The sequence below is a fragment of the Urocampus carinirostris genome, chromosome 3 (assembly GCF_059441175.1).
Source record: "Urocampus carinirostris isolate Australia breed hairy pipefish chromosome 3, RoL_Ucar_1.0, whole genome shotgun sequence".
Lineage (NCBI taxonomy): Eukaryota > Metazoa > Chordata > Actinopteri > Syngnathiformes > Syngnathidae > Urocampus > Urocampus carinirostris.
Genome location: NC_142351.1, coordinates 43,698,844 through 43,720,967, shown reverse-complemented (window position 1 = coordinate 43,720,967; position 22,124 = coordinate 43,698,844). Strand labels below are relative to the sequence as shown.

At 38.2% G+C, this 22,124-nt stretch overlaps 1 protein-coding gene and 1 pseudogene across 1 annotated transcript in view; both read left to right on the top strand.

Moving 5' to 3' along the window:
* The window catches only part of LOC148369792 (LHFPL tetraspan subfamily member 4 protein-like), a 44,552-nt gene extending 29,578 nt beyond the window's left edge, over window positions 1–14,974 (top strand). Inside the window, exons 2-4 of the mRNA XM_088331989.1 lie at window positions 3,037–3,273; window positions 9,872–9,888; window positions 13,954–14,974. Of these exons, the coding sequence (XP_088188115.1) occupies window positions 3,037–3,273; window positions 9,872–9,888; window positions 13,954–14,007 (308 nt within the window). The 3' untranslated portion in view covers window positions 14,008–14,974. The remainder of the gene's footprint in view (window positions 1–3,036; window positions 3,274–9,871; window positions 9,889–13,953) is intronic.
* A 1,376-nt stretch (window positions 14,975–16,350) lies between these two features.
* On the top strand, window positions 16,351–16,637 carry LOC148369791 (U2 spliceosomal RNA; annotated as a pseudogene).
* The last annotated feature ends 5,487 nt before the right edge of the window (window positions 16,638–22,124 follow it).

Here is a 22,124-nt window from a genome sequence, read left to right as displayed (position 1 = left end):
CGCACAGTCAGTCCGGTAGCTGGATTTGAACCCACGCAGGAGGTTCCCAAGACCTTAGAACTGTACCGCACACGTGCTAACCACTGCGTCGCCGTGCTGCCCTGGTATACACAATGTCCAGTAATTTATTTCCTCTGGTTTAACAGTCCATGTACTGTATCGAATGAACTTAGGGAGTACATACTTTGGACACGCATAATTGAAATCACCAGTGACAATAAAATGTTTACAAGATAGTAGTTACAGTCTGGAGCAAGTTGTAACTTTGTATTCAATGAGTGTACAAGGGGCTGCTGTGTTCGTTATTGGAGTCTGTAGTGTGACTAACTATTTTGTTCCATATTCTGTAGTATAGGGCATCACCATAGTTACAGCGAGCTCAAGAAAAGAAAGCTGACAGCGTTATTGTTGTATTTTGCCTGACATCCATAAGCACGTCCAATGAAAGAATATTGCTTCTCTGCAATATTTATGCTTACTAACAGAGAGAAGTTGCATGCATTACAGAATGTTCTTGCCGAGCAGTGTCGAATGAAAGCACGACAGCTAAAGTTCTTGGGTACCATGGCGACTTAGATAGATTTTCATGTTCTTCCTGTGAGAACATGCACTCATCCATATTCCATACCCCTTATGCTGCTGGGGGTCACGTCAGCTCCGCAACTTTCAGATGTGGGCATAAAGTCTACACATCACTGGTGGTTTACTAGTATATAGTTTTACTTTTGGAAGAATACATTTTAATGATTAGTTTTTAAATGATTTGGCAGGGCTTCGCACTACAGCAAATTTATATGCAAATTGCGGCTCATTGACATATTGGCTTTCCGTCTATTTAAGCTCAGTGCTCTCATTCTTCCTTTGTCAGTCCGTCAACGAACCACTGCCCCGCAAGAAGTGGGTTTTGACTCAGTCCTGTTTCCTGTTGGTATTTACTCTATTGTTCTTCTTTATTTTTGTCCTGTTTAACATCGGTTTCCAGTTTCGTTCCCGACTATTTTTGTCCTGTTCATTATTCTCTCCAGTTTTCGTTCCCGTCTAATTTGTCCTGTTTATTTTCGATATCCTGTTTCATTTTCAATCCTTTCTGTCCCGTCCTGTCCGGTATCGACCCCATCTGTCCGATATCTACCTGGGCAATTGGTATCGATCTCGTCAGCCCCTGGCTTCCTGTCATTTCATGCCAGACTGGTGCCTAACGTGCATGACTCCCCATTTCCCGTAAAATAAAAGGTCACGTCACGCGTTTGGGTCCTGATCCTATTCTGGTTCTTGACAGAACCAGTGCAACCAGTGTAAAAGTGAATGAGAGCTTCCATTTGGAATCTAAAATCCTTTGTCCAGTGGTACCTCTCCATACAAGCTTAAGTGATCGAATTGCTTGAGTAATGAGCACATTTTCCGGATATGAAAGAATAAAAAACAATTGGCCAGTTTCGGACTCCCATAAGGATCAAAATGAAACATAAATGGATATAAAACACATCTTAATCATCACTAAACACATATTCAAATAGTAATTAAAGATAAAAAAATACAGCAGCAAGATTAATGAGCAGTTATTATGAATTAAAATGCGAGTTTATTATGAGCAACTACCATGGAGGGACTCGAATTGCCATAATGTAGGTGTGGGGGTGATGCAGAGGTGCAGTAATACAGGGGATGGGGGGTACATGACTTTTGAAAATATGGACTTACTCTACACTTTAAAAAAAAACTACTGCAATGTTATATGAACGTGAAGACACAACATTCTTTAACTCGCAACCCTATCCCTTTCTACAAGTGTTTTAAAAAACAAAAACAAAAAAACTTATCCAAGAATATTTGTCTATACCTACCCATCAAAACGTTCCAGAAATGCGGAAGATAATTGTGATTAAGGAGACGTGACTAAAGCAGTAACTTCTTCTCACTTAGCCAGCACCTCTCTTATTTCCTTTGTAGATTCCAGCTTCTGTGGTTCATCCATTATCTTTGCTGTTTTTTTGCATCAGGAATGTCTCATCTCATCTCATCTCATTAGCCGTACCGCTTATCCTCAGTAGGGTCGCGGGGGGCTGGAGCCCATCCCAGCAATCATCGGGCAGTGGGCAGGGGACACCCTGAACTGGTTGCCAGCCAATCACAGGGCACACAGGGACAGACAACTCATTCGCTCATTCACACCTAGGGACAATTTGGACCGGCCAATTCACCTGAAATGCATGTCTTTGGAATGTGGGAGGAAACCGGAGTGCCCGGAGGAAACCCATGCAAGCACGGGGAGAACATACAAACTCCGCACAGAAAGTCGGAAGCTGGATTTGAACCCACGACAGGTTACCATGACATGAACTGTGCCGCACAAGCGCTAACCACTGCGCCGCCGTGCTGCCCTCTATCAGGAATGTAACCTCCCAAATTATTGCAGCAAAGCGCTGCATAAATTATTCCACGCCTTTGTGGTCGGCACTCACTGGTTTCTGATTGTACTTCCTGGCTTGGTCACTCACACGAAAACACTTTGCCCATGTTTTTCTAAAAGTTACTACTTCATGTAAAATGTCATCATTCTCTTACTGTATCCCTTTCCGAACTCATTGCTAATGTCGCAAACGTCACAAATAGGAGATTCTTTAAAATGGGGCGACAGAGTTGCGATTAAAATAAACTTGCTGTGGATTAAAGGTACTCTACAGCTTTAACCAAGGGCACGGAATCAGTGCCTGATGGTGGGTGCCGCATGTGTAAATTGGACTGAGCTGATGGCGGTAGATAGTCACTAGCAGTGAGAGTCTCAAGCTGTCACTAGTAGTCGCCTCTGGCACTGCTCGTGAACTGGACTTTTCTTCGTAAAGCGAGCCAGGTTTTTGTTGAAAAGAAAACTCTTGTATCAAGATTCTCATGTGTAGAAGTGTCCTATAAAGGGGCACCACTGTATCTTACACTACCAACAGTATGTACTTTCCATACAAAGAAAACAATTTCAGTCCAAGCCATCAAAAGTCTTCTTTTATATTTGTCCTCATCTAATTATTTCTCTTCCTCCAGGAGTATGCCTGGTCCTTGGCTGTGTGATTTTCCCTGACGGATGGGATGCTGAGGTCATCCGGGATATGTGCGGGGAGCATACGACAAAGTACTCCCTTGGGGACTGCTCAGTACGCTGGGCCTACATGCTGGCCATCATGGGCATCCTCAACGCCCTGGTCCTGTCGCTCATGGCTTTCGTCCTGGGCAATCGGCAGAACGATTTCTACTTGGACGACCTGCAGAATGACAACAAAGGTTAAGACGAGTGTTGTTTGAATCACCTCTGATGAGTCTATTCCCTTTTGTATTTTTTATGACATCCACTTTCACAAAAGGACAAAGTTACTTCCATTTCTACTTTTTTAGGATTATCCCATTGGTCACTCTTGTCAAACACATGGCACGTGAGCCGATTGTAGCTCGCCACATCATTTTGTGCGGCCCTAGAGACAATGATGAGAGACGCACACGAGAAAAAATAGCTGCATCAAACATGACTTGCAGTTTTAAATATATCCACTGGTTGTCACCACTCGCAAAGCACCCATTATCGCTGCATTTGCTGCCTACCATTTATCAACCAGCGATTATTGAGGGAACCCCTTCCGTTGGGTTTTTTACTCAAGATACAAGTCACAGATTTCAGGCAATGCGAAAAATATAAATTTGAAAAAATAAAAGCACTTGGGCGTCTTTGCAGAAGTTTAAAGATGCTTTAACTCCTTTCTGTAATAGATATTAAATCTAACAGCATTTTCATAGGACAACAATAAAATAAATAGCAGAAAGACTTAAATCTTTACAGCAATCATTTGAATTAGTGTTCATATGATATTTTTGTCACCTACAAGTCTACATGAGTTTCCCCGAGTTAAATCAACTGTAGTTGAAACTAATTAAAATGTTGTTTTGTATAGTTTCTTTACAAATGTACAGATGATGAACACCACAAGAGATCAAATTTAACTGGAGGAAAAAAACAATCGGGAAAAAAAAACCTCAATCGCTTTGTGATAATGTCTTATATCAATGAATTATAATTTTATTGTGAGCCTCGAAAAAGACCCCAGACCTCCAGTTAAGGCACACTTCTAATGCCATGCCCTGTGTGAATGGATTTTCTAACATGTGACCCCCGAGCAAAACTGCATTGGACACCCCTGAGTTTTTTGATGAAAATTTAAGATAGGATTTCACATGACCTGGAGAAGAACATATTACAATTTGGGGCACATCAGTAGAACAATCTCGAATACTATAGGTCAGTTTTCTTTTCAAAAGAACAGCGACATAATTGGCTGATAGTGAAAATAATGTTATAGTCAAAATCACCGTGCACGATAACAGTCAAAGTAACCAATTGGCACCCTATCAAACTTCTTTTGCAGGAGTCCTATAATAAAAATGGAATAAGCGGATCACACAGGAAAATTCAATCTTCTGGTATTATCAAATTTGGAATGCTTTTGTGTGGACAAATTTGTTTTTAAAAATAGGTAATTGAATACACTATATCCTGTTTTCTGTGTATATGTGCATGAACCATACACACTGAAAAACAAAAATGAATATGTATACAGATATACAATGAAAAAAATAGGTATTTCAACACCCTGCCATTTTGCTATATCTTCTACTTATAAATTATAGATAGATAGATAGATAGATAGATAGATAGATAGATAGATAGATAGATAGATAGATAGATAGATAGATAGATAGATAGATAGATAGATAGATAGATAGATAGATAGATAGATAGATAGATAGATAGATAGATAGATAGATAGATAGATAGATAGATAGATACTTTATTCATCACCGCAGGAAAATTCACACTTCCAGCAGTGTCCTTGTGTTGAAAAATAAAATAATAAAATAAAAGAAATAGAATACAGAAATACCCAATTTAACGTGTTGATCTAGAGTATTTAAATGGAGGGGTCTGAAATCTTTATTATAGGCGCATGTCCACTGTGAGGGAGATAAACTAAAAAAAAAATCCAGAAGTCACAATGCATGATTTTTTTTAAAGATTTATTTGTGTAATATAGCTGCAAATAAGTATTTGAACGCCTGAGAAAAAGGAATGGTAATATTTGGTACAGTAGCCTTTTTCTTTTGCTATTACAGAGGTAAAACGTTTCCTGTAGATTTTTACAAGGTTTGCACGAACTGCAGGAGGAATCTTCCACACAGATCTTCGCTAGATCAGTGAGGTTCCTGGGATGTCGCTGAAAAACAGAGTTTGAGCTCTCTCTGAAAAGTTTTGATTCGGTTCAGGTCACTGGCTGGGTCATGCTAGAACCTTGATATGCTTCTTACGAGCCACTCCTTGGTGTTCTTGGCTGCGTGTTTCGAGTCGTTGTCAGCCACGACCCATCTACCTCTGCTCTGCCTGAGGGAATGAAATGAAATGATCTGCATTTATATGGCGCTTTTCAAGGCAATGAAGACTTCCCAAAGTGCTTTACAAGGGAAAGAGATTGTTCCCCAAAATTTCACAGTACAAGGCCCCAGTCATCCTCTCTTTAATTCAGTGCGCTCGCCCTGCCACATATGCAGAAAAACACCCCCGAATCATGTAGCTACCGCCACATGCTTCACAGTCGAAATGGTGTTTTCTTAATTTTTCCTTTTCCAAACACGCTTAGTGGAATTATGACAAAAAAGTTCTGTTTTGGTCTCATCTGACCACAAAACTTTCTCCCATGACTCCTCTGTATATTCCAAATGGTCATATGCAAACTTGAGACGGGCCTTGACAAGTACTGGTTTAAGCAGGGGAACCTTTCTTGTCATGCATGATTTCAAATCATGACGTCTTAGTGTTTTTCATACAGTAACCTTGGAAATGGTGGTCCCAGCACTTTTCAGGTCATTGACCAACTCCTGTCGTGTAGTTCTGGGCTGATTCCTCACCTTTCTTCGAATCATTGAGACCCCACGAGGTGATATCTTGCATGGGGCTCTATTCCTATTGAGATTGACCGTCACGTCATGTTTAGCTTCTTCCACTTTTAAATGATTGCTCCAACAGTGGACCTTTTTTCACCAAGCTGCTTGGCAATTGCTCCGTAGCCTTTTCCAGCCTCGTGGAGGTGTACAATTTTGTCTGTGGTGTCTTTGGCCAGCTCTTTGGTCTTTGCCATGTTACAAGTTCAAGTCTTACTGATTGTACGGAGTGGACAGGTATATTTATGCAGCTAACAACCTCAAACTGATTCAGGATGATACATGGAGTGCAGGTGGACTTCTAATGGGCAGACTTACAGGTCTTTCTGGGTCAGAATTCTAGATGATACAAAGGTGTTCAAATACTTGGTTGCAGATGTATCACACAAAGAAATTGTTAGAAAATTATGCATTGTGATATCTCTCTCACAGTGAACATGCACTTACGATGCAAATTTCAGACCCCTCCTTATTTCTAAGTGGGAGAAATAGCAAAATAGCAGGGTGTTCAAATACTTATCGTCACTGCATATATTTATATATATATATATATATATATATATATATATATATATATATATATATATATATATATATATATATATATATATATATTATTCCAGTGGATTAAAAAAAATGTCATAAGTCAATTTTTTCTAATTTTACCTAAAACACACTGTATTCAGAGATAGATAGATAAATGGATAGATAGATGGATAGATGGATGGATAGAGAACGTTTTCCGATTTAATACAGAAACAAATCAAAATATTAAAAATGTGAAATATATCTTTAATGTAAAGAAAAAAAACGCACTGCAATACTTTAGAATTTAAAAGCAAACTAGAGTATGGCCAATATTCCAATGTAAAAAGGTAGTAATTATCTGCATTTAAATATACTGTGGTCTCTGTGACTCTTGACTTGTATTAAATTTCTGTCCATCGATTTTCGGTGCCACATATCCTCACTAGGGTCGCGTGGGTGCTAGACAAAATGACAGACAACTCAAATGCTTATTCACACTTAGGGAAAATTTGTACCGGCCAATTAACCTAACTTGCAAGTTTTTGGAATGTGGTAGGAAACCGGAATGCAGGAAGGAAACCCACCCAACCACAGGGAGAACATGCAAACTCCACACAGAGAGGTAGCTGGAATTGAACTTTAGACCTTTGCACCGTGGGGCAGAGTGCTCACCACCCAGGCGCCGAGCCATGAAATGAGGCTCAAATGTGTTTAAAAAAGTCATCTCTAAAAAGAGACCTTTTAACAAAATAAAATCCCTGGCAACAAAAATGCAATGTACAAGGTGTAAATGTAAATATTTGATGCTCACTAAAAAAATTAAGTTGAATTATCCATTCAAAGACATTACAAGAGATTAAGCTTTGGCCAACTTTGCTTCACGGAAGTAGGGGTTAGTTCCAGTTTGTTCAGAGTTCGTAAACATTATTTTTTTTTCAAAGCAATACCCTGTGTTTTAATCTAAAAGACTGGAATTTTACCGGATTACGGGGATATTACATGTTAGTGCAGGGATGTCAAACTCACGGAGGCCACACTAGTAAATCACTGGTAAAAATGGGCCCAAGCTGGAAGGCTGGGGGTCATTTCAGAGGCTAACAATTAAACAATGAATCAGGGTAGAAGTTTTGATTACAAAACGATAAGTTTTTCTTTTCCTTGACTAAGATTTAATCTCTTGTAGTGTTTATTAACTGTGCATTGGTAAACAAAATCAGCATAACAACAGGAAAATTCATTTTCACTACAATTTATTTAACTCGGGGAAACTCATGAAGACTAAAAAGTGAAGATTTGATATCCATTATAGAAAGGAGCTAAAGCTATATTTTTTTTCCAAATGTTTTATTTTTCATATTGCCTTAAACAGCCCATCCGTGACTTGGAAAAAAAAGGGAAATAAGATAATAATGAGTTCCAACAATGTTCTCTAGTTGATTAATGCTAGTCAGGAAATGCAGTTACAGTGGGTGCTTTGTGAGTGGACGCTCACTTTGGCCACATCCAGTGGACATATTTAAAACTGCAAATCATTGTTTGATCCATTTTCTTTTGTTCTTACCTCAGTGTGCTAACACAGGTCCATTAAATTATGTGGAAGACCGCATTTGGCCCGCGGCCATGAGTTTGACACGTGTGGTGTAATGGAAAAAGTTTACATCTTCAAAATGGTATGATTTAGAATTTTAATTATAATCAATGTAGTGCGTATGAAATAATTACAGGCTATGCTAACATTTCCCAAAGCCTTCCAAATTGCAAACAAAGACAAGAATATGACTCATTTTTCCATTTTTGTTTAATAGCAGCCCTTCAAAAGCATGGGCTGTTCCCTTGGTGCCGCTCCAATAGTTTGCACAAAGTTGCATCATGGAGCTCTGATCCTTTCATGAGAAGCGTGTTATTCTGAAAGTAAATAGTTACAGATTACAATATTTAAAACCATTGAAACCGACCCCCAACAACTGCTTAAAACTGACACATAATAAAAAAATAGAAAGAAACGTGCGCACCAATCTGTGGAAGCGGTGAACCCTTCATGTTTCTTGTCTTGTGTAATCTTGAGAGTTTACAAAGAAACACTTAGCCGAGACTCTCCATATCCATTTTGTCTCTGGGCTTCAAAGCACTCAACGATTTACTCTTCTGTTGCTGTGTAATGCCAAATTATTTTTCTTTCTTTTCAGGAATGGTCTTTTGCAAAAAGAAGTTGACAAAAAAAAAAAAAACAGCACTCTTCTACCTTGAATTCTGTGCTTACGTTTGCCCCATTGACTTTTTTGTTTCTGTAGTCCGGCATAAGCCTCGCCTACTCCCCATGTTACAACTATCACTCGCTACTGGTGACACGCAACCAAAAATGCGCATATTATCTGAGCAGAATTGGAGTTCAAAAGAGAAGAACAGACAGGTAGTTGTGTTATAGAACCTTTCAGTATTTGTTGCACCTCACCAGCAAAACATTTATCCCACACTTGAAGTGAAACCAAAATAAACACTTAACATGACATACGAAAACGACGCACAAAAACGTATGTAATCACACACAAAAACATAGGTAAATTTTCACAAAATTATACGTTAACACACAAAATGTACGTAAACACATGAGACCTCTGTAAATACAAACAAATACTTTCATAAACCCATGCACAATAACGTACGGAAAACACACATAAAGGTACATAAACACGCATTAAAACGTATGTAAGGTACCGCTCTTGACAGTAACGGTAACGGCGAGTTAACGGCTGAAAAAATAATAAAATGATTACCCAATTAATAAAAGAATAACTCCGTAAGGTAACATCACTGCTCATGACATCATAGCAACAGTGTGAGTCACGGCAATAGGTGAGATTGACGAGGATGAGATTTAGTTGGATAAATTGTGACCAAAGATTTCTCACTTTTTTGATGGGTGATGGTTTCCATGGTAACTGGAGAGATTCCAGAGCACGGGCCTTCCTTTCTTGCTTTCTTTCTTTTTTTTTTTTTTTGATTAACTCCACTCCCTGTTTTCTATTATTCATATACACAGAATGGACTTATTGCTTCATCAGCTATGCATCAGGCCTCCTTCCCATGTTTACATTCATAGAAGTTGAAAAAGCTCTCTTGCTTGGCAGAAGTCAATAAAAGAGAACATGTAACCACATTCATATTAATAGAAGAAAATGGAAAAGGGAAACACTTGAAGAGGAATAAGCCGACACTTTCAGCCAACAAACCTCCTCATTGAGCTCTAAACCGACTCTGATGCTTGATTCCTACTTCCATAAACATATTCATGTTTTGCACAGAAATGCACTTCTCCCACTTTCTGTACTGCCTGAATGCTAACGCTCTTGTCCCATTTGTGTCTTTTCAGATTTTGCTGTGTCCAGGGTAAGTAAAGAATTTTGTTTTGTCAGTTTCATGTGCATTTTATTCGCACAATCACGCATAGCCACACTAAATAGGGCAATGCAACCCTTTTTGAGCCAAGGAACACTAAAACGACTGCAAGTAGAGAATATACTCGCAGACAGGCAACCCCCTAAAAATGCTTTAAAATAGCCATATAATAAAATAAATTCAAAATGTTACTAGAACGTGTACCTAAACATCGATACTCATTTCATTGTGTAGTTAATAGAGATCAATCAACTGTTTAAAAGCTTAAGATGTAACATTTTAAACGATTTACTGTACATTCCAGCAATGTCTCATTGGCAGAGACTCATACGCCATTTTCGTATTTCGCAATAATTTCGTCTTCGACTCAATTGTTGTTGTCACCGTTTTCCACTTCTCCTTCCCCTTGATAATAACTTTCTTAGGACCCAATAACAAAATCACAAATAAATGAGATGTGGTCCTTTTCAAATGTGCCAATTGACCGAATAGGAAGAAGAGTAGGGCATTATTGCAATCTACTGTTAAGGAGTTTAATCGACCGTCTGTTTTGTTCTTTTACTTAGCATTACTTTGCCAAAGCAAAGATCCGCAACCCACTAAAAACCAGGTTGTGACCCACCTATGAATCCCGACCCACCAGTTGAGAAATACTGGTCTGAATCAACATTATATAGTTTCTCTTCCTTTTGTGGTCACTGTGGCCGTGGAGTAAATAAAGGTTATGTCAGAATCTTGTCACCACCTTCCACTAGAGAGCGTCAACCAGATTTGGTATTGCAAAAATGGTCTGTCAGCAAAACTAGTTTACCAAGTTCGAGCTATTCCGGTTTAATTTTTTTTAATATATTTCAGTAAAAACTAAAATAATACTTAGAATCAACTAAATGAGATGAAGCAGACAGCTAGAGTTTTATTTAAAGGTTAAAGTATCTTGTTCTTAATCAAAATTTTATACATTTATTATTTGTGGTAACTGTGTCTGTAAAGGTACTATAGGTTATTTATTTTCGTTCTTCTAAAATGTGTCAGGCGTTTTTAATAGTTTAAAGTCATGTTCATTTGTATAGCCCTTAATCACAAGGTGTCTCAAAGGGCTGTACAGACTACATACAACTATTATACCATCCCCTGATCTAAAACCTACATGAGGATAAGGAAAAAGTTACAACCTATGTCTTTGCACAAGATTCGACAACTAACAACTAAGACATATTAACACAACAGGAGGTTTATTGTTTCAAATTTCTAAAACTATTTTTTCGTCTTTTTTTTTTTTAGAAAAATAACAAAAGTAATGATTAAAATAAGCAAAAATGATCCACTAGCAAAACTAAAAAACGTTTTACCATGTTCTATTTTTTTCCATTTATATTTTGTTTTATTGGTTTCGTATAAAAAGGAAAATATCTGAAGTCTGCAAAATGAGGTTCGATTTTTACCACATTTTATTTATTTTAAATAATCTTGAACAGCTTCTATCAAACTTAAAGTTTATCGTTTACACACATATATGTTTTCTAATGTATATCACTGCATCCACTACTGTTTAAAAGTTTGGGGTAGGTTAGAAAGTTCTTTGTCGAAAGCAAAGTTAGAGGGATAACATGTTTTTTTTTTTCAAATAAAAATAATTTCTAATATTGTCAATGTCTCTGTACTTCATTTATTCTGCATTTGATCAATTAACAAAAAAGTGTGACTTTTTCATTGTGTCACCCTAAACTTTCTTCTGCTGCCACCTACTGATATGGATAACTGTTGGTGACTTGGCAGATCAGTGAAAGAAAGCAAGTATAGTATGGATAGTCCAGCTTTTTTGCAAAGTGTGTCCCGGCACAATAGTTAAAAAACACTGAAATGGGCCATAAAACAAAATTAGATTGTCTTATGTAAAGTAAAAGTACCGACAACCCTGTAATAAATAGGAGACCACAGTCAATTTATAATCGTCTAGCAGGGTGTGTTTTGTTGTATATACAATGCGGTCAAAAAAAATAAACATATTCAATTAAAATTAGAAGGAACAAAAAAAAAAACAATTCTGGATAATTTAGTCTTCGTAGTAATAAGAGTGATAAAAGTAAAACTGCAAAAGATAATCTAAAAATACTTTTTCGTGAGAACAGGTGTCGTTTTGATATAGTAATTTGTCATTTCCCTCTTTCGCATTACATGCATGTGTTTGTAAGTGGGTGGGCATTTAATTGAAGTGGCTTTAATAGAGGTATTCTTTCCTGGCGACAAAATCATGAAATGTCTAATGGCGACGGGTTGGATTTCATGCCAAATTAAGCAACAAAAAAGGCTACGGAAAATTGTGAATTTTTCTTTGGTAGCTGTTCACAGGAAAGGCTCACTTGGCGGTCCCAAGAGGAGCCTGTGAAGGGATAAGGCATAAAAAACATGACACACATGAAGTTGAATTTCCTAGGGTGTCCAAATCTACCATGCGAACGAGATACAGAGAGCTGTTTCAGGAGATTAGGCAAGATGGTCATTATTAAAATGTTTTTAAGCTAATTCTTTGTTAAATAAAACGATCTCTAAGAATGCCATGTTGAAAAAAAACGACTTACGGAGCATCAAAGACTTCTGCCTGTGCTTGAATCTAATCCACCAAACGTACTCTACATCAATTATCTCACAATATAGGCTTGTTTTTTTTTTTTGTGAATCAAACATGTATTCTACTTCTGAGATTCAATTACAAGCTGTGCCAGGTCACGGTAGTTTGTTAACCTTGAAAATCCACTGAGGTCCGACAGAATACCCTATCGGTGTTGGGCGCGTTACTAAAACGAAACAAAAATGAGCTACAGTTACTTAATGGCATTCAAAAGTAGCATGTTACTGTGAAAGTAACTAGTTACAAATTACCTTGTGTGCTTGCATAGATGCGAATCGCTTAAAACTGCTTTAAAATAGCTACATATTAAAATAAATTGAATGAAATGTCTACACCAACCCGTGGTAGCACTGTACAATTTATAAATCTTGGAAATTGCATTTTTGAGAGCCTTGAACAAGGGGTCTTAAACTCAATTTTGTCAGACCGCTAAAACTAGGGTCTGCATAAAGTTGGGCCACATCGTGCTGAAACCTACCAAAAGATACATGTTAATTGCATCCAATGTTATTTAAGCTTCAGTTCAATGGCATTGGCTGTCTCCTTCCACACTCCGGCGGCCCCCTCGTTCTGCATTTCAATTCGAGTAAAATATTTTGCGATCATTTTTCAAAAAAGAAAACAAATAAAGATTTTTTGAATCAGATAATTTGTTTGAACTTTGAATCTGAAATGTGTACGCACTGTGTGCCTAACCACGACGTAGCTAGCCAATCATATTGCAGGACAAACGTACATTGATCTCAAACATTAGTGCAGTGTTTTTAGAAATTGATTGTCAAACTGTGAAATAATCCAATTTGTGTGCCTGTGCGGTCTAGCGTGAGCTATCATTTGGATTTGCTTTTACTGAAGATGCAACGGCACCAACTTGTGGTGTGCCTTGGGATTTTTTTTTCAATGACAGAATCGTGCCTTTGCTCAAAAAGGTTGAAAAACACTGCAGTAGTGAGTACATTTTGTGTGTTGCCTAAATAGTTAGCACAAACAAAATCATCGTTTTCAAACTCGGACCGCTCCAACATCATATTATGTCGGGGGCCCCAAACTATTATCTTTAGGGCTGTGAGTTTGAGACCCCTTCTATAAACTCCATATCATTTTTTTCTTTGGGCTTTGTACCACTCGAAGATTTCTATTCTCTCCGAGCATTGCAAAAAATTATAAAAAAACCTTCAGAGAAATGTTCCTAGCGAATCGAGGGACATATGTGACAATGTAAGTGAAGCAGGAGTGCTTATCAATCTGAGGACACTGTCATTAATGATGTGCTTTTATAATACATGTAGTAATACACCAAGTTATTGATAACGTGTTACATAGAATATTAATAGGATGTTTTTATAAGAAGGATAGGACAGGGTTTTATCATCCACTCTTTAACTATGTTGTGCCGTGTGTTTTTTTTGTTGCAATTTGAATTTCAGATCGAGGTCCGGGACAGAAGAGAGCCGAGGTACGGAGTGCAACGTCTTCACTGAGGACGAAGATTGCGCTGGAAAACTTCTTTTCGACTATTTCTCTCTCTTCCTCTTCTCTGCTTCTCTTCTTTCCAATTTTCAGGATACCACCCAATGTCAATACAGACACAAAGTGTACAGGATTATGTGAATTCAAAAACAACTTTATTGGGATAAATTCTATTTTGGAAAAAAAAGAAAAGTAAACATCTGTTCAATGGATCGAAGAGTTGATGTTTAAAGTCCTGCTTTGAAAGTCTTGATTTACATACAACTCCCAAAAATGAAGAAACATCTTGCCCGTGTTCTATTTGTATGCATCATTTTGTACCTTCAATTCCGTATGTTTTTGTGTACGTCCTCATAAGAGATGAATGAGAATATCTGTGCAGCAGTCGGGTTTCACCAGGCAATATGGGCGTCTTCAGACATCAAAAGCAGGTGGTTCCTTGGGGAATATGACATTATAAGGAGTACCCTGCAGAATCTTAACAGCTTTTTAACACCTCTGGGAGTTCCTCCGCTGTACATACAAACCGGTGTAAATACCGTCGATGCAATTTTCAGTTTTTGGAAGTTTACGGTATTGGGTTTTACCACAAATCAAAGCTATTTGTTTGTCTGGCAGTCAACTGTCGGTTTTTGTTTATTTTGAGCTCAATTCTAAACATGAGTTTAGGCTAAAAATTCTATAATGCTACAATTTGTTTTGATTCCACAGGAGGGCTGAAATGCTCACGAATCAAGCAACAGTACTTGCACGAAACCGTGTTGTGAGGGTCAGACAGAGTTCCCGAATGTTTGATCTTACATTACACAGTCCAGCGTTCCTCCGAATCGCTCAGTCCACAATTAGTAGATTTGGGAGTAGATTTGGGAGTCCACAATTGAAGGGATTTGGGAGTACAGTCAATAAACATGCCCGATTAAAGTCGCCGTCGACGATAAAGCTCCGTTGGGGCAGTGCAAGCTGACGTTCAGCAGCGGGCAGGAGATATAGCGCTTGCTAACGTTAGCACCTGGCGAAACTGTTAGCGGTGGAAAGTATACAGCAAAGACCACAGTTAACTCTCCCAGTACATAGCTAGAACTCCATATCGAGTGAGCATTGTGTATCAATGGTTCCCCTATTATTGTAGCGCGTAGTCTCCAACCCCTGTTTTTACCGGAGTCTTCGTCTCGTTCGAGCCGGTGATGTAATGCGGCGTCGGGAAAGCCAAGACTCCGTGATGGCAAAAAAAAGTCCTCCAATTCCGGACGTTGTTGGTGGCGATCCGCAGCTCAAATCACTCATTGTGGACGGATGGATCTGGCGTTGGTTGAACATGCTTGGGAGCGCTGGTCTGTGTGGTCGCCTTCTTAGCTTAGCTCAGCCTTTTCTCCGTCGTTGTCATTGTCGGCAGGCGGCAAATCTTCCAGGGAGATCCGGTGGTCTCTGTATATCCCTCGGGATGTAGTGGATATTATTGTAAGTGCGAAGGGAGTCGAAGGGAAAATAAGAGGGATCAGGGGACACTGAAAAGCAAAAGACGAACTGGAGCTCGAGCCGCAGCGTCTAGTAGACGCGCCGCCATCTTGAAATCTATGCTGCCCTTCAAGAGAAATAGGTCCCGGTTTTTACAAACATTATTTATATGATACATAAAAAGACGCTTTACAGTACTTTGTTCAATATTTACAACGTATTCATGATATTTGAACAGTTTCACCCACAAATCAAGTTTATACATTTATACATCCGAATAGAAGAGCAGTGGGTGTTATCCATCAAAAACTCTATTTCTCTTCTCTTCTATTTCAGTATCTTCGTCATCAATGTAAGGGGGCTGAAGTTTCCTTTAATCCTTAAGCACGATAAGAAGCAAATGCAATTTTTGTCCTCTACCACGGCAATTACCAACGATAATAGCACAAAAACACGTCTGTGTTGGAATCTGTTGCAGGTGTGCGCCCGGCTTGAAATTTAATAAATAGATTGTTTAAGACTGCAGCTTAAAAACCAAGGCGGCTTTTACAAAGAATAATCAGAGGTCTGTTCTTTAATTTAATGATCCGTCTTTTAATCAAGTGTGCTTTAAAGTCCAGAATCTACGGTATTTGATTTAGCACAAAACTAAAAACTGACAAATTCCTGAGTAAAATCTGTCTCTACCCCTGCCTTAACCTCAAAGTACAAGAGCTCATTTATGACATGTTGATTCATTCTTAGTGTCAAAAACTCGCCGTGAAGTTGTTAAAGTTAGTACTTTAAACAAAGCGTTCTGGATTGGTATATTAAAAATTAAGTTGCTGCATCGGCCCGTTATTGCAGTACCTCCGGGAACGGTGCATTCGCAATGATCGCAGCAAGGCTTTAGGGCTAGGACCTTAGCTAAGCCTTTTGGCTGAGAGTAAGTGTCCCGGCTCCTAGGCTTTGTAGCGTATTATGAACTGACCGATAACGGATAATGGATAATGAATAACGAAGATAGAACAATAACCCTTAAAAACCCCAAACCCCCCCCCATTGTCGTGGACCTAGGCGTAGATCCGATTGACTTGAAGGTGGTTTTCGCCTTCTTTTTTGCAATCCGGAGATGGAATAAGAGCTTGCTCTGTCCACCCCACGCATGGCCCGGTATTGCAGTACCTCCGGGAACGGTGCATTCGCAATGATCGCAGCAAGGCTTTAAGGCTAGGACCTTAGCTTGGACTTTTGGCTGAGAGTAAGAGTACCGGCTCCTAGGCTTTGCAGCGTATTATGAACTGACCGATAATGGATAATGAATAAAGAAGACAGAATAACAACCCTTAAAAAATCCCCCCCGACTAGAAGAAAAAGAACCAATTTGTTTTACTTTAAGGACCAACAATATGCTAATGGTCATCATGTTTCAGTCTTTTTTTTTTACTATTTTGTAGCTAAATGACCACATTATTTGTTTCAGCAGGATGTATTTAGTCACCTATGTTATTTGTGCATGCTTAATTGATTAACTCTGAATTGTCAGTACAACAAAATTGGAATTTTTAACTAAATACTATGAAGCAATAATTTCATTTTTCACGAAGACTCCTCTAAATCGGTGTTCAATCATCAAGTTGTCTTATATTTCTTGTCCCAAATGCTCAAAAAAGTGCTGCCGAGTTAGGCAGAAATATCAGTGTCTTGTAGACATTTTTTGTAATTAAGGTTCATGCATCACGCAAATGGACAAACCCTGAATTTGCACCTTTCTTGGAATCTACTAAAGAAAAAAAGACTCTTGATCCTTGGTGAAAGGATTACCGTATTTCCAATAACAAACACAAACGTTAGAAGCTTTGTGATGCTGCTGCTGCTCCAAGTAAACATGTAGCTCAATTTTTTAGCTGTGGATGCAACAGGACATTTGAAACAAGCTTGTGGCATGCGTGTTAGTTTGTGTGATTTTGCAGGAAACAAGGCGGCGAGTTTGATCAAATGCTGCAATGCGAGGGGAAGGGGGGAATGGGGGATTGTTCATTACATTGAAATTTACATACAATTCAGTTGATTGAAATTGTTAGGTAATAGCAAGCAATTTACAGCTTTTTGACTGCTTAGGTTAGCTTATCCTTGCACAAAGGACACAAAGACAATAAGGCAATCAGAGAAAATGACAATACACAATGAAAGCAACAGAAATATGCAAAAAATGGAAAATAAATCAACCTGTATACAACATTGAATTTGAAAGCTAATCCTCATCAGATAATTAATGAATAAATAATGATATGTGTTATATTCATAGTACGAACCCATTTTATGTCCGATGTTAACAAAAGCTTGGCCTTTCATTATTTTCAGCCATAGTCCTAGTAGTTCATCAAAGATTTATTTATTTATTTATTTATTTATTTATTTATTTATTTATTTATTCATTTATTTATTTATTCATTAATTGATTCATTAGTTCGTTCATTTATCATCTGTTTTTGTCATCAGTTTTAGTGATATAACTTTGGCCAGCACTCATAAGTGTAAACCTGACTAAATGTGTTGATTCCATAATGTTTTCCTTTGTTATTCGTTTTCTCTGTGTTTAGTAATATATACTCCTATCTTAAAGGGGCAGTGTATATTTACCGCATCCTAGTGTAAAAATTTCATTTAAAAAAATGATAAAAATGATAAGCTAATTAGGGCAACACAGCAGCTAACGGGTTAGCGCATCAGCGGCACAGTTTTGGAGGTGGGTTCCAGTCCAGTGACCAGCCTTCCTATGAGGAGGTTGCATGTTCTCCCCGTGCTTGCGTGAGTTTTCTCCGGGCACTACGGTTTCTTCCCACATTCCAAAAACATGTACGTAAGGTTTATTTGCCAGTACAAATTTTCCCTAGGTGTGAATGGGATGGGCTCCAGTACGCCCTACTGAGAGTAAGTGGAGCAAAAAATTGATAGATTGTTAAGCAAATTACATGAATTCTAATTGAAACATGCATTTTTACAACCATTCTAAGGTCAATACATTTACCTTTATTTCATATAACATGAGCCTCACCAAAAGAAAGTTGAAATAATTGTTATCTATGGGTACCCATAAAACTTAAAAAGGGTGGGCAAACAAAAAGAAGTAAAATGATGCGTTTTGGTTACTTGGTTAGTTCGTATTCTTCCTACTGTTTTTTAACGCTCATTTGCAAAATCTAATAGTCAAAAAGTACACACTGTCCCTTTAAGAATCGAGGATGGATCAAAGAGAAAACAATCTTCACTGAAATGTGAAAAACAAAACTGAAATCCAATGATGAAATAATACAAGTAATATCAGATACGATAAGATACAATAATACAGAATTGTATTTTTACTGTTCATACAAGATGATTTTTTATATTGTATGTATTAAATGTGAATTTCCCTTCGGGGATGAACAAAGTATCTATCTATCTATCTATCTATCTATCTATCTATCTATCTATTTATTCACAAGAAGCAATCTGCTTAAATAATTGATAGAGTACTTTATTTTAAATCATTTCAATTTAACTAAGTGGTTGGCAACCTTTATTGTCCCACAGACTAGTTTAATGCTGACTATATCGGCCCGGCCCGATAATATTAATAGTAATAATAATAATAATAATATAATGATAATAATAATAGTAATGAGCCAAATTCCCCTGGGTATTCAATCGACCACTAAGGATCTAGATGACATTGGAAAAGGCATTACATTTTATCTCATCATCGTGCTATTTTTACTTACGGTACCACATAGTCTAATGTTGTTTTGTCCTACCTATAGCCCAATAATTCTCCATGACATCATTGTAAGACATGGCACCGTGAGTAAAAAATAATCTAAAAACAATCCTAGTGGCGCATTCACTGCCTCAATCTGGCTTTGATTCCCGTTGCATCCAATGCTGAGCAAATTTTGTCAGAGATATTTATCACCTACACAATTATCAATCTATTGCGCTGATGTACCACCAGAAAATCTTGGTATGTTGCGCACCCAGACTTTTAGAGCTTCTGGGGTTAAAAAAATGCATGTATGTATGCACGAACAAATATGGTATAAGCAAAAAACGAGGCGTATTTTTTTTTCCTTTCTGTTTAGCCTGGTACCAAACGACACACGTCTCGCGACCGGTCCACGGCCTGTTGTTTGCTGACTACTAATCATACCATCTACACTGTTAAGAATGAAATCCACACAAATAATCATGCAAATGGTGATGATCAGTTCTGGAGAGTTGAACAAGTTGTGAAGGTCCACTGTACTTGATTGTGGATGCTTTGCAAACATAACAGTTGTGGGCACGTAAACGGCCGTCATGCATGTTTACTGTTCATAAACCACAAAGCCAACTTTAAACAAGTCACACAGTAGCCCACTCTTCAGGTGCAGCTTTTATCCATCCTTAAACTTTCTGTTCTAGAGTCCAGGTACAGTCATGAGCAGATAGCTAGATTTACTCCTAGATGTGTTGTACTTTTTGGGTGCTAGCTAGCTAACTCTCAGGAAGCTGTATACGCAGCACTGTATTAACAGCTCTTAAGGGAAATGCGAAATGTGTCCTGCAGAGGCTCTGATCTGGCCCTTTCTGGGCTCCTTTCGAGGCTTTTGGACGGACGGTTTTTCAGTTTCCATGCGGGGTCAAGCAGGCAATACGAAAACTAGCCCTAATGCTCTCACACCTCATTAAACTTTGCCTTGATTTAAAACCACCGATGAACTGTGTGTAAACCATTGTTGGAATACATCAAGGCAGCTTGACCAGGTCGAAAATGCGCTGGTTTTCCTCGCTTGTCACTTCGTAGAGAAGTATGGTAACGTGATAACACCAATGCACGAAGGTTTTCCTTCTCCGTTCTTAGCGTAATGAAGCTGATGTTATGTCTTGATTGAGAATATACAGCGGTACGTCTTTATACGAGCACCTCTAGACACGAGAATTTCGGTGTACAAGTTGTTTTTAAACAAAAATCAACCGAGCCGTAGGAAGGAAAATCCAGGTTACGAGCAGTCCCCGAGGCCAACATTAGAGACCGCTCGTGAGAGCTAGCCGCCAGCATAAGCTCATTCCGTTTGCGATGCAAACTACTACAGGTAGAACAATAGAAGACAAAGTTTGTGCTGTAGAAATGTTTTGAGTGTACAAGTATTTAAAGTTACAGTTTCTCGAGTTCATACCTCAGCCAGTTGCTCCCCTTTTGATGATTACAAATCCTCCTTATTAAGCGATAATAAACCTTACAAATACAGCACGTCACCCATTTAATCACAGCAAGAAAGACAACAATATTTGCAATCTACAATGATGTCGTTGTGTACTACCGGTGACAGAGACGATCTGTAATAGAGCCGAAAAGGGCATGACAAGATTGGTTGTTTGTAAAAAAAGACAAAAAATGAAATCCCATTTATAAATTGTTATCGGGCGTACACAAAATGAAATTATCAAAATGGAGATGGAATTATCATCTTTTTCATCTTTTTACTCAATTTTTTTATGTTTGGTTACTGTTTAAATGTGTTTTAGTGATCAGGAAGATGTGTTTTATATCTATATAGGGTTTCACGTGAATGCTTTTGGGAGGACAGACAGTTATTTCATATCGGGAACAGTTGCTCGTTACACGAGCAATGGCCGCGAGCACGATCTTGGAAAATTGAGCTTGTAAGAAGATGTACCACTGTATGAGGGTTTTCTTACCTTCTTCTCATTTCGGAATGCTTTTAAGGCTCTGAGATGTCACAAAACAAATATTTAAAAAAATAATTGTTTAAGTAGTCCTATTTGGAAGTTTTGCTGATCATGGGTTCCTTTTTGTCAAACCCGGAGGAGCTGACCCAAGGAACTGACGCTATTTTAACACCAATGAGCACATCTTTCTATTTCTCCAGGTGCCTCCAGGAACTTTTGATCCTGATGTGGTGCAGAACCAGCAAAACAAGTAGTGACACTGTAGAGATATTTTCTACCAAAAGACTCCGAAGCGACGTGAGATTGCGCGGATCGCGCAGTTTGTTTTGGAGTCGCGCGAACGGAGCTAACGATTGTTCGATGATTTATTCTGATTGGTGGTTTTTGTCACTCTACTTTGAATTGAATTCCATTATCTTTCATTCGAAGACGGAAAAAAAAGTGTCGGGGGAGAAAAAGGACAGGGTGTTTCAAAACATGTGATATCCTTTGAGATGTAAATATCAAGGAAAGTACAGTGCCTTGCCAAAGTATTGCCCCCCTATGACTTTTTCACATATTGCCATATTCCATGCTTTAAACTTATTGAGAAATCAACAGCATGTGAGACACAACCGTGAAAAAAAAACTGTTTTATTGAACATTTTATATTGTAATAACAAAAAAAAACAGAAAAGTAGGCATTGCATAAATATTGGCCCCCTTTGAGTTCATACATTGTATAACTTCCTTTTGCTGCGATCAGAACCACAAGCATTTTGGGTGTATGTCTCTTTAAATTTGGCACATGATCAAATAGAAATATTTGGCACTTCTTCCAAACAAAAGAGTTCAAGTTAGGTTTGATGGTGATCATTTGTGTACATCATTTTTCAGATCTTTACACAAATGCTCTTTATGCACAAATTGTACCAGCTCAGCTTTGTGTACCAGTTGGTCATCCAAAGCGATCATGAGTCTCTTGGTTGCTTCTCTGATTAGT